This window comes from Zonotrichia albicollis, chromosome 18 (assembly GCF_047830755.1).
Source record: "Zonotrichia albicollis isolate bZonAlb1 chromosome 18, bZonAlb1.hap1, whole genome shotgun sequence".
Classification (NCBI taxonomy): domain Eukaryota; kingdom Metazoa; phylum Chordata; class Aves; order Passeriformes; family Passerellidae; genus Zonotrichia; species Zonotrichia albicollis.
This window is the reverse complement of record NC_133836.1, coordinates 1,614,698-1,633,754: the sequence shown is the minus strand read 5'-3', so window position 1 is coordinate 1,633,754 and position 19,057 is coordinate 1,614,698. Positions and strand designations below refer to the sequence as shown.

The following is a 19,057-nucleotide window of genomic DNA, read 5'->3' as shown; positions in this document are numbered from 1 at the left end:
ATCCGCAGGCAGCCCTCAAAAAGACAAGAACGTTGCTGGTTCGCACGCAGAAAACCGAATGGTTTTGCTCCGTCGGAAATCAGAGAAATCCGTGAGGAAAAAAATAAATTGAAGGACTAAAATATTGGTAACCTCCCCGTCGGGGAATCGAACCCCGGTCTCCCGCGTGACAGGCGGGGATACTCACCACTATACTAACGAGGACGGTTGAACGGTGTGTGCCCGCAGGCCTGGTCATGTCCGAGCGGGGCCGCAGGACCTGCTGCATCGCCCCCGCCCTTTGGGAAGCGGCTCCTGACACAAAAGTCCCGCACGCGGGAGCGCCTGCGATGGCACCGCCTGAGTCGCCCGACGCAGGGACAGCAGCCCTCCCTCCCTCCGCTCGGCGGCAAAAGGAACCGTCTTGATGGTAAGGAGAAAGAAAAAAAAAAAAAAATCCAACAAAAAAACCCCAACCCCCAAAAAAAACCGCTGGTAAAAACCAAAAGCTTCTGCCGAAACCCGGGATCGAACCAGGGACCTTTAGATCTTCAGTCTAACGCTCTCCCAACTGAGCTATTTCGGCGGGCGAGAGCGCCCTCGCTGGCCGTGGCTACGACCCCGCCCCGCGCCCCCCGGGCGCCGCTTCCCGCCCTCCCGCACAGGTCCCGCCGCCCGGTACCGCGGCTGTGCGGGGTTTCGCACCTTCCCGCGGGCATTTTCACCCCGAGCACCCCATTTCCGCAGCGGCGGGGTGTTCCTCGCCCGCCCCGGGGCACTCCGCTCCCGTCTCCTGGCGCAAAACACGGCTCTGCAGGCTTTGTCCGGCGTCTCTGGCGGTGGTTCCACGGCAGCGTCGCAGACAAACACCGTCCTGGGGCCACCCACAAAAAATGGCATCCGGAGACAAAATTTATCGTACCTCCCCGTCGGGGAATCGAACCCCGGTCTCCCGCGTGACAGGCGGGGATACTCACCACTATACTAACGAGGACGTGTACAGAGGAGGCCTTTTTGCCTTCCTCTATGAATGTACTATTGCAACTCAGGCGGAGCTGTCGCTGTCCCACTGCCCTCCTGCGCTCGGGTCGCAGCGCGGGGCTCGGGGGACGCGGGGTGACAGCAGTGGCATCACGGTGTCGCCCCAGGGCCTGGCCTGCGGCTCCCGCTATCGGTGTATAGGCTACGAGCAGCCCACGTTCCATCGAGGGGATGTAGCTCAGTGGTAGAGCGCATGCTTTGCATGTATGAGGCCCCGGGTTCAATCCCCGGCATCTCCACTTTTTGCCCCTGCCCTGCAGGTCGGTGCTGTTAGGTCGGTGCTGTTTTCTGCTTTATTTTCGAGAGGAGCCGAAATTTCCCAACATACTCCATAACTGCCTGTTTATTTTCTTCCCTCCCCGCACCAGAGTGTGCAGACCTGTGCTGCAATTCCTGCTAAAGAAAGGAGCGTTGCCAGGAGCCCCCAGCACACTTCTGCCTGGGGACATCCCAAACCCAGTGGTGCTGAAAAACAAACCCCAAAACCCCGGTGTTTAACTAAAAACACACCGAGGGGCTGCCTTCCTTCTGGCTGGAGATCTAAAGTTGCTGTTGCTTCAGCTCTGGATGTTCTTAATGCTTCCTTGTGCTCTGGGAATACAAGCAAGCAGTGGGAATTATGGACACACAGTATGGGAATTATGGACACCCATCCAGCCAGCTGGGCTGCACCAGTTTCCTTCAGAACATGGGAACAGGAGGGTCCCTGTCCACACTTTCTCCTGCAGCAGTGTCACAAACAGCAGCCCATCTGCACAGTGTGAGCACTGGGTTTACCAAAGCCCAAAAGGATCAGGTGAAGTGGAAAGGTAAACTGAACCTTCTTCCCTTCACTAATTAAACCATTCCTATCCCAACCCAAGAGTTTGCTCATTTTTGTGCTTCCTGCCCTGAGCTGTTCTGTCTGGCACCCATGAGGATGTGCCTGCACAGCTCTGATATCCCGCTCACTGCAGCATCCCACACAGCAAACAATTCTCCCATCCAGACCAAGAATTTTACATATTTATTACAGTTCATGTGACTAATATAGTCCAAAGAGAAACTTCAGGTTAAAAAAAAAAAGAAAAATCTCCATAAAATACAATGGATAAAATTATCCAAACATTAATACTATGAAATACCAGCCAAACAGCTGGCAGGGCTTCTGGGAAAGCAGAATAACAAAAGGTATTCCTATAATAGATGAGTCCATCAGTTTCAGATTTCCAAGGAAAGCCCTGGAAAGCTCTCCAAACACCCTGGAGCCAAGGAGTCCATCAGCATCGAGGGTCACAGGGCCACTGGAGGCCACTTCAGGGCGAGCTCCTGGTGCAGGGCCTCGGGCACCCACTGGCAATAGGCTGCGAGCAGATCTGCAGGGGAGAGGAGAGACACTGAGCTGGGCTGGAAAAATCCCCTGAGGGATCACCAGACCCACTGGAGACAGGACCAGCACCCACTGCAGGGATGCTGCTGGAGCTGGGATGCTGCCTGGCACAGGTGGCAGCACCCACAGGAATCTGTGTGCCATCCCTGCAGCACCTCGCTGCTGCTTCTGTGAAGAATTCTCATCATCTGGCACCCCAATATTGAAAAAAATCCATTTTACCAGGAAAAAACCCTTCAGTGTATCCATGGACAGTACCACCATAGTCTGTACATTTTAACTGTGGTTACAACTACAGAAAACAAATAAATCTTAGAATACAAATAAATGTTGCTTTCTGAAGTGCCTTCTGTCATTTTTCACAAGAACCAAGCACAGGGCACTCCTGCTTCTGGTAAGAAAATATAAATATTTTAAGCTTAACAAATTAAATAGTCCATTTTTTGAAATTATAATTCAGTAGTTCTCAAGGCACCCCACTGACATGACTGATAATTAGGCAAGCAGAACACTCACATTTGGGATTTTTCTTCCATGCAGCCACCAAAGCATCACGGTTATCACAGTTTTCTTTCACCAGAGCCTGCAGGAGGGCTTCTGTCCTGGGCTGAAGTCTGAATCACAGGAATGGAGCAATAAACCAATGTTCATGAGCCCAGCAGAGCCAGCAGGCTGCGTGTCCTGCCCTGCCCTCACCACCCCCAACTCTCCTGGGACACGGCTTTTAAATTCATTTTCCCAAGATCACAATCTCCACCACCCTTCTCAGCATTGAATTTTTTAAATTTAGAAAGGAAGTGAAAAGTGTTTGGTGGAGGAAAGAACCTGAGGTTTGTTTTTAGCCACTTACTTGGACCATGTTTTCAGCATTATGAGGGGGCTGGACAGCAGGCACTGGCTGTAAGAGCTCAGCTTTTTAATGACCTGGAAGATTGGTAACAACAATTATATAATGAATAAAGTGAATTAATTGTGATATGATAATAACCATCAATGAATTTGTGCTACTACAGATTTCCATGTCATGTCCTCCATCACCATCTCCTCCCATCCCTGTGTCCATAATCTTGTCCTGAATTTTTGGACAATTCTCCTGTCCCATACTGAACAAACACATGGGCTATTGGTTGCAAAAAACAGCACTTAAATTTGGGGGTGTTTTTCACTGAAATACTGATTTTTCATGCTTTTTTTTTTTGTGTTTTGAAGATCCCTTCCCCACCTCATCAACCACAACAAACTCTTCCATCCACCAGCAAGTGATGAGCAAAAAAATGAAGCCATAAGGTTCATCTCCTCCAAAAACTGGGCTAAAAAAATTAATGATTGCATCAGAGAAGTGGTGCAGGTGGAGCACACTCACCTTTCCTTCCAGCAGGAACCTGGCAAAGTGTTTGTAGCGCTCGATCCCTGGGGGAAAATCAACTTCCACAGCAGGGAGCTGCCAGCCCACCCGGTCTGCAAACAGAAAACAGCCCAAATCTCCTCCCTGCTCCCCCATTGGGGCACCTGGCCAGGCAGGGGCACAGAGGGGAGGGCACTGCCAGCCTGCACAGTGCCCACCTCAGTGGGAAATGCAATGTTTGAATGCTACAAACCCCATGGAGTGCCCATCTCAGTGGGAAATGCAATGTTTGAATGCTGCAAACCCCATGGAGTGCCCATCTCAGTGGGAAATGCAATATTTAAATGCTCTAAACTCCATGGAGTGCCCATCTCAGTGGGAAATGCAATGTTTAAATGCTCTAAACTCCATGGAGGTACCCAACTCAGTGGGAAATCCAGTATTTAAATGCTGCAAACCCCATGGAGTGCCCATCTCAGTGGGAAATCCAATATTTAAATGCTGCAAACCCCATGGAGTGCCCATCTCAGTGGGAAATCCAGTATTTAAATGTTACAAACCCCATGGTGGTGCCCATCTCAGTGGGAAATCCAGTATTTGAATGCTGCAAACCCCATGGAGTGCCCATCTCAGTGGGAAATCCAATATTTATATGCTGCAAACCCCATGGAGTGCCCATCTCAGTGGGAAATGCAATGTTTAAATGCTCTAAACTCCATGGAGGTGCCCATCTCAGTGGGAAATCCAGTATTTAAATGCTGCAAACCCCATGGAGTGCCCATCTCAGTGGGAAATGCAGTATTTGAATGCTGCAAACCCCGTGCAGGCGCTCACAGCCCCTCTCAGGCCCCCCTGGCAGGGGCAGGAGCTCCGGGGGCACTTACAGAAGACACTGGCTCTGTGGCAGCGCACCCGGCCCGTGCCAGGGCAGTAGGAGGGAGGGGGATCCTCCAGAGGCTTCCCAAAGTGGCAGTAGGGCGGCAGCAGGGCAGGGATCCACTCAGGCTCCACTGCAGACACACCTGGGGAGGGAAAACACACCTGCATGCAGGTTTGCTGCCCTGGCCACGGAGCACTGGCAGCCCCAGGGGCACAGGGCACGGTCAGGGTCTGATCTCCACACATTTATTTGTCCTTAATGCTTTTCAAACTTTTTATGTTGTAGAAAGTCTGTTCAGAGATCAGCAGCAGGCAGCTGTGGTTGGCAGGGCTGGGGCAAAGCAGATATTTCAGAAGCTGAGCTTTGCTCCAGCCAATACTGCCAGGTAAATAATAATAAAAAATGCCAATTTATCTCCTGATCCAGACCTAGGAAGGCTTAAGGATCCAAATCCCAGGAGTCACTCAGAAAGCACAGCACAGGGGAAACACTCTGCCAAGGCACTGTGAGCTGCTCAGCAACAGCCACAGCACTCACCCTTCATGTAGAGCTTGGTGGTCTCCACGATCTCCTGGTACACCACAAACTCTGGCAGCTCCTTGAAGAGGACTGAGCTGGGGTGGATGAACACGGGGTCCTCCAGGAGGGCAGTCTGGAAGAGGCACAAAGATTGAAGCAGAGCAAGAGCAGTGACTGACAATGCAATGCCCTCACTGCACCTCACTTCAGGTGTGCATCTGTAAGGTTTCCTGAAGTGATGGAGGGTTTTAATAACCCCATCATTTTCTGCTCCACCCTCTCTGCAGACACCAAGCAAGATGTCTAATGGTACACAAGGTGAACTCATGGTATTTCTCAGCCCTTTCATAACATTTCCTACGTGAATACCAGGAAATGGCACCACTGCAAACTGCAGTTCCACAGAGAGGAGCTGCAGGAAGGCAGCACAGACATCTCAGAGCTGCACCCAGCCCTCACCTGGGCTTGGCACAGGTTTCTGCCACAGGGGAGGAGGAACTGAGGCCAGGCAAGCTGCTCACCTTGTAGGCATTCTTCCACTTGTCATCCAGCTGCTCCTCTGCCTGAACCCTTCTGGCCAGGTGATCCCCCAGCCCTGCCAGCACGATCTGCCTCAGGTAGGTGACCTGAGCTTCCGTGGGGGGCTCCATCTTGGGGTCCACGTAGAGCCCAGCATCCCTGCACACCGAGTTCACTGCGGGCAAACCAGGTGAGAGGGGGTGCAGCAGGACAGGAACCAGCTCAGTGTGGCTGTGCCAGCCCCCAGCACAGCATTTCCCCAGCTCAGTGTGGCTGTGCCAGCCCCCAGCACAGAGCCAGCACAGCATTTCCCCCAGCACAGCATTTCCCCAGCACAGCATTTCCCCCAGCACAGCATTTCCCCCAGCACAGCATTTCCCCCAGCACAGCATTTCCCCCAGCACAGCATTTCCCCAGCTCAGTGTGGCTGTACCAGCCCCCAGCACAGAGCCAGCACAGCATTTCCCCAGCTCAGTGTGGCTGTGCCAGCCCTCAGCACAGCATTTCCCCAGCTCAGTGTGGCTGTGCCAGCCCTCAGCACAGCATTTCCCCAGCTCAGATCCCCCCAGCCCCTCACCTGCCGTGGTGAGCTGCCCTCGCAGGCGCCGGATCTCCAGCATGGCTTTGTGCCTCAGCCCGTTCTGCTCGCAGAACTCTCGGGTGCACCCGGAGTACTCACAGGCCCCCACTGCTCCTGGGGTGACACAGGGGGGTCAGGGCTCCTCAGGGAACCGTGGGGACAGCACTGTCCCAGGCAAGGAGTCATTTAGGGCTGCTATTGTATTAGTGGGGTGTCCCGATGAAGGGAGGAATGATGAACCTGACTCCATGTTCTTAGAAGGCTGATTTATTATTTTAAGATAATATATATTAAAGAAATATTATACTATATATATATATATATTATGCTATATATACTATATATATTATACTATATATATTGTACTATATATAATATTTACATATTATATTGTACTATATTGTACTATGCTATATTATATTATATTATATTATATTATATTATATTATATTATATTATATTATATTATATTATATTATATTATATTATATTATATTTCTAAAGAATGCAGAAAGGATACTTACAGAAGGCTGGAAGGAATGACAAATCTGACTGCATGCTCTCAGAAGGCTAATTCATTATTTTAAGGTACTATTTGATATTAAAGAATACCACACTAAACTATACTAAAGAATACAAAGAGGATACTCACAGGTACTTACCTAACATCACCATGAGGTCCCCCAGCTTCTGCATGGGCCCCTGCCCAGCCCAGACCTTCTGCATCTGCAAGAACCTGGCTCTCCTTGCCTTCAGCTGGGCTGCCTCCTCCTCACTGCCTGCAGGCCTGCAAGGAACACAGGGCAGCACCTGTGAGAGCTGTGCCAGGGACACAGCTGTGACACAGGGTGACAGGGACACAGGGTGCCAGGGACACAGGGTGACACTGGGACACAGGGTGACACTGGGACACAGGCTGTGACACTGGGACACAGGCTGTGACACTGGGACACAGGGTGACACTGGGACACAGGCAGGCTCAGCCACTGACCTGTCCAGCTCCTCGAAGAGCTCCCTGACAGTCATGGCAGACACGATGGTGATGGTGTAGGGCAGGCACTGCTGCTGCCTGCTCAGGGCCAGCATCTTGGCATAGCGAGGGGCCACGGGGAAAGTGGCCATCACCCTGCCCAGGGGACTGATGGGGCAGCTCAGCTTTGCTGCCAGCTGCTGCTTCAGCCTGGGCCAGGGAAAAAAGAGAGCTCATGTCATGAGGTCACTCTGAATTAGGACAGGTTTGTGCTCCCCGTTCTGGCAGCCCAGTTAATTTGAGGTGTTTGCTCAGGTTTGGTGTGTGCTGGTGCCAATGGCCAGGAGAAAGGTTCCTCTTGCTCCCAGCTCAGTGTTTCCCTGCCCACACACACCAGGGCCAGTGGAACAAGCAGAGGGCACCAGAGCTGAGCTGTGGCAGTTTGTGAGCCACAGGACAGCCCTGGGTGTGGTGGGAGGGCAGCAGCAGCACAGCAGAGCCCACAGGGCAGCAGTGGGGAGCACAGGCATTACCTTCCTGTCATGGGGGGCTCCTTCAGGGCACCCAGGGCTATCAGCAGCTCCTCTGCTGCTGCCAGAGCTTCCGTGGGAGGAGGGCTTGGGAAGGGGAAGTTGATGACCTAGGGAAACAAGAGCAAAGCCCCTCAGCCCACAGTGACACAGCATCCCAGGGTGAGCACAGCCAGGAGCCCTGCAAGGCAGTGGAATCCTCCCCTCTGCTTACGTGGGACAAAGAAAAACACTCAGAATGTGTGCCAGGAGCGAAAGGAAGGGACACAGAATGGCAGGAAATGCTTGGAACAAGAACAGGAGCAAACAGGAACAGCAGAATCACCCCCAGCACCCACGGACTGCAGGCACCGCCCAGGGCAGGCTGCTGAAGGGCTGGATTTGAGTGCTGTGCTCTCTGAAAGTGCTCCAGGATCTCCAGAACACAGACCCTGCTTAGACAGGGCTTTTTTTAACCTCTAAGAATATAAGAAAGCATTTACAGCTTGAACAAACATGTCTGTCAAGGCCTAGAGGAATTCAGAGCAGGTTCTGCAATGTGCAGACCCAAAATGGACTCTCAGGACCTGAATTTCTGCCACAAGGCACAGCTCCAAGTAATGGCAATAAAATACATTTCTGTTTGTTTCTGGCTCCTATGGGCAACCACGTTAATGGGTGCTGTGGTACAAAGCCCTTTCCAACTCACCTTTTCTATATTTAATGCCTTCATTTGCAGAATCAGGTCTTCCACTGGTCGCTTTGTTATTTCTGGAGCAGAAAATTTCTCCAAGTCCATGAAAACTGCCGAAGAGTATAACCTAGTGGACCAGAAGTATTATTAGATATTTAAAAGAAATTTTAACTCAAAGGATATGCAGGAAAAATTAGCAAGGGAATAAAAAAACAAAAAAGCAGTCATGGGTAGTATTTACACCATCATATCATTATTTACAGGTTGGGGCATTTGCCTTATTCACAAGTTAACATTGCTCAGAGTTAAATCCACCTGGCCATAGTGAAATCCAACCTGACCATGAAAACAAGGGTTTTCAGCAGGAGAAACGCAGGAGGGCTGCAGCCACATCTCCAACAGGACTGCTACCAACACCCTGACCCACACGGTGTCAGGTGTGTTCTGACTCTGCCAGTGTTGTTTTGATTTACTGCATTGTTTTTCTTTTTTATTTTCTTCCCTATTAAAGAATCGTTATTCTTATTCCCTGCTCCCAGATTTTTTCCCTGAGAGTGTCACAGACATATTTTATGAAAAATCCTTTTGTTAGGATCTTTTCTCCTGAGAAGCTGAGAGGCCTCAGAAATGAAATGTAAACAATGGTTATCTGCTGCTGTGGGATGTAATAGGTGCATCTGGGATTGGTCTCATGTGGTTGTTTTTAATTAATGGCCAATGACAGTGCAGCTATTTCAGACTCTCTGGTCCGTCACAACATTTTGTTATCATTCCTTTCTTTTCCTTGCTAGCCCTCTGGTGAAACCTTTTCTTCCCTTCTTTTAGTATATTCTTTTAAATATTATTTATATATTTTTAATAGTATAGTCTTCTTAATATATAATTTTCTTTTAATATAATACGTATCATAAAATAATAAATCAGCCTCCTGAAACATGGAGCCAAGATTCTCATCTCTTCCCTCGTCCTGGGACCCCTGAGAACATGAGAGCCCCTTAATTTAAAATGCGTAACAAATTGTAAAAGGGAGGGTTTAGGGTTTACAATTCCCACTCCAGGGGAGGCTCCTGCCTCCCCCAGCCCACTCCTGGCTGTGCATGCAGGGCCTGTGCTGGCGCAGGGCTCACCTGTAGCAGTGGCCGGGCTCGGTGCGGCCTGCGCGGCCTGCGCGCTGCTGGGCCGAGGCCTGGCTCACCCAGCACACCCTGAAGGACGAGACCCCCGTGACCCTGTCGTAGCAGCGCCGCTTCTCCCGGCCGCTGTCCACCACGTACTTGATGCCAGGGATGGTCAGCGACGTCTCGGCCACGTTGGTGGCCACCACGCACAGCCTGGTGCCGGCGGGAGCGGGGTGGAACACCTGCGGGACAGGCATGGGCATGGGAGGGCAGGAAGGGACAGGGAAGGGCAAGAAAAGGGGCAAGGAACAAGGAAAGAGACAAGGAAAAGGGGACAAGGAAAAGGGGACAAGGAAAGCGTCACAGACATCTTCTATGGAAAATCCTTTCCTTAGGATTTTCCCCCCTGAGAAGCTGAGAGGCCTCAGAAACAAAATGCAAACAATGGTTACCTGCTGCTGTGGGATGCAACAGGTGCATCTGGGATAGGGCTCATGTGGTTGTTTGTAATTAATGGCCAATCACAGTCCAGCTGTGTCAGGACTTTGAGCAGTCACAAGATTTTATTATTCACTTCCTTTCCCAGCCTTCTGATGTCTCCTTTCTCTTTCCTTTAGTATAGTTTTAGTGTATAATTTTCTTTTAACATAATATATACCATAAAATAATAAATCAGCCTTCTGAAACATGGAGTCAAGATTCTCATCTCTTCCCTCGTCCTGGGGACCCTCAAACACCACCAAGGAAAAGGGACAAGGAAAAGGGGACAAGGAAAAGGGACAGGCAGTGGTCCTGGATGGGCTGCAAAGGCATGGCAGTGTATATGGCACTGCAAGGAGAACACAGGAGTCAGAGCACAGCCCTAACCCCATCTCCAGCTCTGAAGCTCTTTGTCCAGCTGGGTTAAGCCTCAGAAACAACCCCGGGGGCTGCAGGAGGAGCCAGAATGGATTCAGAGACCCTGCAGGGCTGTGGCTGATCACCTCTCCCACCCTGCTGAAGGGACACCCCAGCTCAACATGCCCACTGGGCCATCCCAGCTGGCAGAACAGTCCAAGATGGGAATTTTATCTCTCTTGTGATTTCAGACCATTGATCACTGTTATCTGTCAGATCTCCTGCTCACTGTGACAATAAATCCTTTACCTTTGCCTGTTTCTCTGGTGCCAGCAAGGAGTAGAGTGGGAGCACATACAGGGGCAGGGACGAGTCAGATTTCTCATCTGTGGGGAAACAAACCAGCACTGCTCAGCCCCAGCAACATCTGCACAAAACCAGGAAAGCAACTGGTACAAACTGGTACCAGTAACTGGGACTGGAAAACCTGAACAGCTTTGCCATGACACTGCTGCTCTGGTGCCACAACCCAAGTCACTCATCTCACAGGTGACAGGGGACAGGGATTCCCTCTTTCCCACGTGCCAAACCTTCTCCTGAGTCTCCATCTCCTAAGTCCAGGTCAAGATCGGAGCCTGCAGCATCATCATCACTGTCAAAGTCTCTGTCCTCATCTCCTTCATCCGGAGGCACCACAGAGTAATTGTTCAGATCAATTTTGGGGAGTGTCTGAGAGAGGGAGGGAAGATGGGAACAGCACATGAACAGGGGGACACAAGCAGCACTTTGCATTGCTGTGGAAGCAAAGCTGAGACAAGGACTCACATTTCCTAGGTGCAAAATAAAGTATTTCCAAATTGGACATTTTTTAAATTGGACACCTTGCAAAAGCATACAATGCCAAATTCCATTCCACCTCTATATATTGTCATTTATTGTAACGCTCTTAGAAAGAACTGGCCTCCTAATCCAGATATGTCAAACAAATGTTCAACAGTTTCTGTCAAGATGGGTTAGTCTGAGAATTTAATCTCTCTGTCAAACCCAGTCCACAGTTTGGGTAACAGATGCTGAGATGAGGAGCAGCCTTGGTGCCAGCAAGCCTGGAGCTCCTTCCATTCAAGTTTGAGTAGTCAGAACTCTAAATCTAAATCAATCTCCTGCCCATGACATGCAGAGTTTCAGCAGCAGCGGGAGCAGCACTGAGGGGACACCCATGGGCTGCAGGCAGGGCTGGAGGAGCTGAGGGAGGCACAGCCACAGAGCAGAGCTGCTGCAGGGAGGCTCCTGCTGCCCCTTGGGGGAACTCTGCCCCTCACACATTACCAGGACTCTCCTGCGCTTCCTCGAGCTCTTGAATTTCCTCATTTCTTCCACTGAGTCTTCCCTGTCATCCTCTCCTCCTAAAACAGCAGTGGAACACTGTGAGCTGGGCATGCCTTCCTCTGGGGAAAGGTGGAGGGGTCTGGTTCCACTCCCACCCTTCTGGGATGCACAGTGTGCAAAAAGCAAACTGAAGGCAGAGGGAACTGGAAAGGATTTTTTCCCAAACTCAAACCAGCACAAAATTTAACATCAGTCATGGCAATCACCCACAACTTCCCCCAAACCTTGTATTTTGTGGTTTTAAAATAAAAGTTCACATTTTTAGATGCAAAGCAAGCTCACTTCTCAAGCAGGATAATTTGAAGTTTAAGTTTCTACAGCATTACCTGCAGTGCTGTTCTTTTGGTATGGGAATGCTTTCCTTAATCTTCTACACAGAGAGTGAACTTCTGCCTGGCCTGTTAAAAACACCAAAATCCCACCTGCAAGAGGAAAAAAAAAATAAAAAAAGGAAAAATCACAACAACAAACCCCAAAACTTTGTGCCTGCTCAGTATGAGCAAAGTGAGAGGCCTCAGCAGTGAAGCTCCCTTACCTGCAGGCAGCATCCGATGGATTTTGCACACCTTCCTGAAGCACTCCCCACTGTAATCATCCAGGGGGGTTTTCTTGTTAAAATGAACAGTCACAGGGAACTGCCTTGCATCTACCTGCAGAGCAAACACCAAATTAAGGTATTTATAGAAATAAATAAAGGGTTTGTGTGCTGTCATAACTCCACACAATCATTACAGCCAGTAAAGCTCACCCCGTATTTCTGTTCACATCCAGGGTTTGGTACCCTACAAAACACCAAACCCACAGAAATCACTGCTGTTTGCTCCACCATAAAACCAGGCTAGAAACGAAATCTTTTCCCCCTTTCACCTCATCAACTCAGACAGAGGCTTTCTAGTTCTCTTGAACCATAACTTAAAGAGTTTCTCAAGATAATCAGATTCTGCCAGGGCGGTTTTCTGATAAAGGTGGAAGGAAAAACAGCAAGTCCCAAAAGAAACAATAGCCTCAACAAAATCAGTGTTTTTAAATGGGTTATCTGAGGGATTTCAGCACCAACTGGAAAGATTGGAATGGCCCTGTTTTGTCACTGGTTTTACAGAGGCTCCCAGGGAGGGGACAGTACCTGGATGACAGGAGGCTGCACAGAGAACAGCCTGGTGTTGGCAGTGAAATCCTCCACACGCAGAGTTGCAGACATGATGATCAGCTTCAGGGGCAGCCCCTTCTGCAGGGACACACATCTGTCACCCTGTGCCCCACAGCTCCTCCCCAGGGCACCAACCAACACCCTGCTTTCCCCCAGGCTGCTGGAATCCAGTTATTTACACTGCAATTCTCAAATGAACTGGGTTCTGCCTGAAAAGTCACCTCTTGGTACTGATCTGTACTATTTCCCCCTTGGTGCAGGCTCTGTGCCTCCTCAATCATACAGAAAGAGAAATGTGTTAACTGAGTGTGATTTCTGTCAGATTTCCTTGGAATTGCACACCACAGAGCCTCTTCATGTGGAACATCCCCTCCCTGGCACATCCATGACCAGAGCAGGAGCCCTGCCCCTCCTGATGCCCTGTGCAGGCTGCCCTGGAGCAGAGACTGGATGGAGTTAAGGAATAAAGCAGGGATTTATTAGAAGGCCTGAATGGATGCACCTTGGGCAGCACAAGAGCCCAGCCAGGGCTGTGCCCAAGATGAACCAAAATGGTCCCAAAATGCTCCACTGGTCATGGGGTCTCTCACTTTGATCAAATCTGCTCCATTTTCATCTTGGAGTTAACTGTCCAATTATTCACATTTCATTCATAATTAATTCATAAGCTTTAGCCCATGCAGTCCCACCCTGCTTGTTTTTCTCTCTCCAGCCCACGGTGTTTGTGCTCTTGGGCTGAGATTTGGGTCATCTGTGCCCAGCTGGAGCAGGAATTGTTTTGTCTCCCTGCTCTGTGCACAGAGCTCACCATGCCCTGATGTGAACCCAGACCCACACCCTAAAGCAGCACAGAGTGTGAAAAACAGAATTAAACTGTTTAATTTAATTCTAAACTAAATTAAGGGATCACCCTCACCTTGTGCCGGAGGGGCACGATGCGGGACAGGAGGCCTATCAGGATGTCCGTGTACATGCTCCTCTCGTGGGCCTCATCAATGATGATCACTTTGTACTTGGAAAGCAGAAAGTCCTGAGGGGAGAGATGGCTTTCAGCACAGGAGGCCCCAGCAAGGATATGTGAGTCAGGACACCCCACAAGCACTCAGCCCATTCCCAGCTCAATTCTCACTCAGTTTAATGCACTCACCCTACACAAGGCAGCCTGGCTCCCAAGCCTCCTCTTGCTCCCATTTTCCCCAGCAAGAAAACCTAATGTTTAGGGGCTTGGGCAGGAATATCAAGGGTGGGGATAAAATAAATCCCTGGTGCTGGAAGGGATTCTGATTTGAAAGACTGGCAACAAGTCCACATAGGCCTCTCTTCCCAGCTATACAAAAAATTCCCTTTTTCAACCCTGAGGACAGCAAGTTACCTTCTGGATCTCCTTCAGCAGCACACCATCAGTCATGAACTTGATCTGAGTCTCATCCGTGACGTTCCCCTCGTAGCGGATCTGATAGGAAACCACCCTGTGGGGAAACACCAGCAACAAGCACAGAGTCCTTGTCACCCACAGGGCACCTCAGTGCCACCCCCCAGCGAGGTGCCAAGGCCTCCTGAGGCTCACCTGTGGGACAGGTTCATCTCCTTGGCCACCCTCTGGGACATGGACACGGCGGCCACGCGCCGAGGCTCTGTGATCCCGATGATGCCCCCAGAACTAAAGGGGTGAGGGGAGGAAAAGAGGAATTGTTTTAATTGAACAGAGCAGCAGACCCAAAAAATGACAACAGCATTTCTCACTGATGGCTCTAGATTAACGGCATCAGTCACACAGCCTCAGTCTTAGTTAGAGTTGGAATGAAAACACAGACAGGGAGCTTTGGGATTCCCTTTTGTTGCATCTGTACTGATCTGAAGATGCAGGGATTGCAGACAAGTTTTTCCCAAAATGCTGTCCCTGCATACAAAATCCAAGTCCTACCTGGCATATCCAGCCTCATAGAGGAACTGAGGCACCTGGGTGGTTTTGCCACTCCCTGTCTCTCCACATATGATGACAATGGGATTGTCATTGATGGCTTCCATGACCACTTGCTCCTCAGCAAGGATGGGGAGCTTTAGTCTTGCCTCCTAAACAGTGTAAAACACACATTTTAGTTGCATAGCTTCACACTCCTTTTTTGTTTTCCTCGGGATTGAAACCTGTTCCCTTCCTCAGACCATAAAACCCACAAAGGGATTCTGCAAGCCCGTGACTCAGAAATCTCTGAACCAGTCCAAACCACACGAGCATGGCTGAGAACCAGAGTCACCAGAGCAGATTCCCAGCAAGCACAGGGCAAGCCCTGCACTATAATTTGTGAAATTTCAGTCCCTTGAGTTTCTTAATACAGCACTTCAAGGGAGAACTCATTTCACAACTGCCTCGTCTGCTGGGGCTGGTGCAGAGCTTTTCCTGTTCCTGCACAATGCCCTGCCCACAACAAATGGGACAAAACCACCCAGCACAAGGTACAGAGCAGCAGAGAACTGAAAGGGACTTCAGAAGGCTTTCTAGCAAAGGACAATAAAGCACTTTGTATGTAAAATTGAAGATAAATGCTAATACCCTGAAACAAGCTGAGTTTCCTGCTGCTGGCACAGAGCTGAGCGCACCCAGCTGCTGGAGCCCACCATCCTCCCCAGCCCCTGTGACCAACTGTGCTGTTCCCAGAGGCTCACCTGGATCTCAGGAGTCCTGTGCACAGGGATGAACACTGCAGGCTTGCAGGGAGCCCTGCTGGGGGCTGCCTGGGGCTCTGGGGCTCTGGGACCAGCTGGAAGCTGCTCAGCCCCTGCCCTGCCCACTCCTCCCTCTGCCCCTTTAGCAGCATCCACAGCACTGCCTGAGGACTTCTCAGTGTCCTCTTTCTGCTCTTCCTCCTCCTCCTCCTCAGAGCTGCTGGGCTCTTCCTCAGGCTCTGGCTCTGACCCTGAGCTGTGCCTTCTCTTGTTGGCACCGCTGATGCTCCTGATCCTTTCAGGGACATCAGTCCTTGGCTCCTGAGTCACCCTGGAAACAAAACATCCACCTGTGAACTGTGCTCTGGCACCTCAAACCAGGCAGGACTTCCCCAAAAACCCAGATCTGTGAACTGTGCTCTGGCACCTCAAACCAGGCAGGACTTCCCCAAAAACCGGATCTCCACTCCTGGAGGTTTTCACAACTCTGCCAGGTAAAGCCTTGGCTTTGATGGATGGATTTGTATCTAAGCATTTCCTATCCTGGGGTTTATCCATTTCTTCTGAAGGCATCTTTGTAGTTTAATCTAGAAATGCAGCTCTTGATAAATCCATCAGCTATGCTTAACATCAGTAAATGTCTTCCAGCACAAGAAAATAAGTGTTTATCCACCAGTTTTTCAGTTTAGCACAATTGCTAAAAGCCTGTAGATTGTGTCACCCTCCTCATCCTCATCCCATAGGAAAGACCAAGAAAATAACTATCCCATTATCAGATAAAAATAGCAAATTATTTAACTCCATCCATTCTGAAGAACCTGTTTGCACCAAGAAGAAGAAAAAAAAATAAAGGGAAAGCTGAGGATGGTGCTGTTCAAACAGAATGATCAATTGCAGGGGTTCCACCCCAAAATCCCTTTACCTTTTAGCCTGAAACATGCGGCCCCCAGTCCCCAGTTTGGAAGTTGTGTACAGGAGTTTCATTTCTGCCTCAGAAGCCTGCACCTTGTTCAGCTTGCTCAGCAGCTCAGCTCTCTGTTTGTGGAAAACAACCAAAATCAGTGCTTGCTTTGACCAGAAAAGGATTTCATGGCAAGATCTGAGCATTCCAAGGTGTGCTCTGTGCTCTGTAAACCCTGCTGTGCAGCTGGAAAAGCTTCCTGCTGCTCCTGGGTCACTCCTCCTTGATTTCAGCCCTGAACCAGAGCAAAAATAGAAATGGGGACTTGACATCAGAGCAGTGAGCGGCTCAGCTGCACCCCAGAAACAGCAGCAAGGAAAAGAGATTGGATCTGAAGCACTGGAATGAGGCCTGGAGCAAAGGGAGCCCCAAACCCCTGCCCTGGGACATGGCATGGCAGAGGGTGTGAGCCACAGGGTGAGCCTGCCCCAAAACCAGAGCTGCTCTCTGAGAGTCACTGTCCAGGCACTGACAAGAGCAGGGATTCTGCCTGGAAAGGTTTTACAAAGACAGAAAAAATGTCTGAAAATACACAACAGGCATTTCAGAAGCACTGACAGGTCTTGGGGTGCAGGGAGGTTTGCAGGAGCTCACAGCACCCATTCCACAGAGTGCTTAAAAAATGAAAAAATATCACTGCCTGCCACTAATGTATTCCACAACACTTGTGCAGAACTGAACCTGGGCCCACAGAGGATGCATTCCTGCAGAATGAGAGGACAGGAGTGCCTTCCTCCCCTCGAGCTGCCCTCAGCAGCCCCTGGGTGCTGCATCTCTGCCCCAATGCCCAGCAAAGGGGGAGCTGCTGCTGCTGCAGCATCACCCCAGCACCTGCACACCCCTGAGAATTCACACCTCAGACACCCCTGACAGCTCACACCCCTCACCATCCTCATCATCACCCGCCCTCCCCACGCACCAATACCAAACCCTCATTTTAAGAGAATTTAAGAATTCAAGATTTGAGAAGCTGCAGTTGCCAGAAACAGCAACATACCTGCTTTTTCTTCTCCTTCTGCTCCAAAACCTTCTGCAGGTTTTTCTTCTGTTTCTTGCTCAGGGGTTTCTTCTGCTGCTGCACAACACACGGGGCTTTTTTCTTCTTGGCTTTTTTTGCTGGCAGGACCAGGGCATTGCTTTGGTCAATTCCCTTCAGCGTTGCTCCATCTGAAGGAAGGGTTGCATTATTCTCCCGTGCCAGGTGGATTATTTTCAGCACTCTGCTTAGCAGGCTTATCAAGCACCAGGCCAGATTTAGCTGCTCCTAACAAACACAACCCTCATGCCCAGCCAAGAGAAAATCCTGCAACATCAGCAGGGGCAAAAGACCTCGAAACTGGGCATTCAATAACCCTGAGCTTTCTATAGCCCTGAGGGCGACTCTCCAAGATTTATGTAACAATATTATGCAATTTTTGCCTTTTTACTCAATCCTCCAGGGTCAGGACACAGTGTGCCCTGGGGTCACTCCCCAGGGTTCTGCTTCACCCGGGCACCAGCGGATTTTAATACTAAAAAACTGTGTTAATAGAATAATAAAAATAGAATGATAAACGTAATTTTTTTGAAGTAATACCATTTTTTTTTAAGTTTGAGAAAGCGAATGTTTAACATAGGAAATATGTTTAGTAGCTGCTTTAATATATAATGGAGCCACTGAGTGATTGGGAAGGGACCCAAGCACAAATCCTGAGCTCCCTGGAGGCAGCGCTGCTGTAACAGAGCTGATCAGGGATCACGGAACCAGGGAATGGATTCGGCTGGAAAAGAGCTCTGAGCTCACCGAGCCCAGCCTGGGACCGACCCCAGGGTGGGGTGGGAGGCACACGCAGGGACGGGAACCCACCGCCTCCCGGGGGTTAAAACAACAACAACGCTTCTAACTAAAGTATAATAAAACACAGCAGAGCAGGGCAGCAGCCCCGGTCCCTTTCACCGGGTGTGACCCCAGCGAGCCCAGCGCGGCCCGGCCCGGCCGCACCTCCCAGCTCCAGCGGCAGCTCCAGCGGCAGCTCCGGTTCAGCGGCGGGCGGCGCCGCGGGGCCCTGCGACAGCCGCGCCCTCCAGTTGTGCCGCCGGCGCGCTCGGCCCATGGCGATGGCGGGGACGGGGACACGGCCCAAACGGGCCCGGCCCGGTACGGTACGGCCCGGTACGGTACCGTACGGCCCCACGTGCGGCCCGCGGCGCCGCCACTTCCGGAACTCAAGGATCTCGCGAGAAGGCGGGAAAGGGGCGGGAATGGGCGGGAAAGGGGCGGGGAAAGGGCGGGAAATGGGCGGAGAAGGGGCGGGAGAGGGCAGGATCATGCGCGGGGCGGCCCCACGGGATCGGGATCCCTCAACCCATTCTAGGACCCCCGATCCCGCCCCATCCCACCCCTTCCCTCCCATTCCATTCCATCCCACCCCATGGATCCCATCCCAACCATCCCATGGATCCCATCCCATCCCTTCCCACCCATCCCATCCCACCCATCCCATAGATGCCATTCCACCCCATCCCATGGATCCCATCCCACCCATTCCACCCCACCCCA

At 50.7% G+C, this 19,057-nt stretch overlaps 1 protein-coding gene and 4 non-coding genes across 5 annotated transcripts; 1 reads left to right on the top strand and 4 right to left on the bottom strand.

Moving 5' to 3' along the window:
* Nucleotides 1-132: 132 nt before the first annotated feature.
* Nucleotides 133-204, bottom strand: TRNAD-GUC (transfer RNA aspartic acid (anticodon GUC)). The gene has a single exon. It is a non-coding gene; the product is annotated as a tRNA-Asp (tRNA).
* Nucleotides 205-492: 288 nt separating this feature from the next.
* TRNAF-GAA (transfer RNA phenylalanine (anticodon GAA)) lies at nt 493-565 on the bottom strand. The gene has a single exon. It is a non-coding gene; the product is annotated as a tRNA-Phe (tRNA).
* Nucleotides 566-901: 336 nt separating this feature from the next.
* Nucleotides 902-973, bottom strand: TRNAD-GUC (transfer RNA aspartic acid (anticodon GUC)). Its single transcript has one exon. It is a non-coding gene; the product is annotated as a tRNA-Asp (tRNA).
* Nucleotides 974-1,187: 214 nt separating this feature from the next.
* Nucleotides 1,188-1,259, top strand: TRNAA-UGC (transfer RNA alanine (anticodon UGC)). Its single transcript has one exon. It is a non-coding gene; the product is annotated as a tRNA-Ala (tRNA).
* Nucleotides 1,260-2,003: 744 nt separating this feature from the next.
* DHX37 (DEAH-box helicase 37) lies at nt 2,004-18,739 on the bottom strand. The gene is made up of 27 exons (XM_074554606.1): nt 18,500-18,739; nt 17,516-17,685; nt 16,480-16,592; nt 15,558-15,888; nt 14,818-14,966; nt 14,461-14,553; nt 14,266-14,362; nt 13,810-13,923; nt 12,870-12,971; nt 12,282-12,396; nt 12,073-12,168; nt 11,687-11,763; nt 10,951-11,089; nt 10,670-10,746; nt 9,533-9,765; nt 8,421-8,532; nt 7,736-7,842; nt 7,224-7,412; nt 6,895-7,019; nt 6,230-6,346; nt 5,655-5,827; nt 5,152-5,266; nt 4,619-4,756; nt 3,753-3,847; nt 3,240-3,313; nt 2,906-3,003; nt 2,004-2,375 (listed from the first exon to the last, which is right to left on the bottom strand). The coding sequence occupies exons 1-27, from the start codon at nt 18,609-18,611 to the stop codon at nt 2,293-2,295; spliced, it is 3,444 nt and encodes a 1,147-aa protein (XP_074410707.1). The 5' UTR covers nt 18,612-18,739; the 3' UTR covers nt 2,004-2,292.
* Nucleotides 18,740-19,057: the final 318 nt, after the last annotated feature.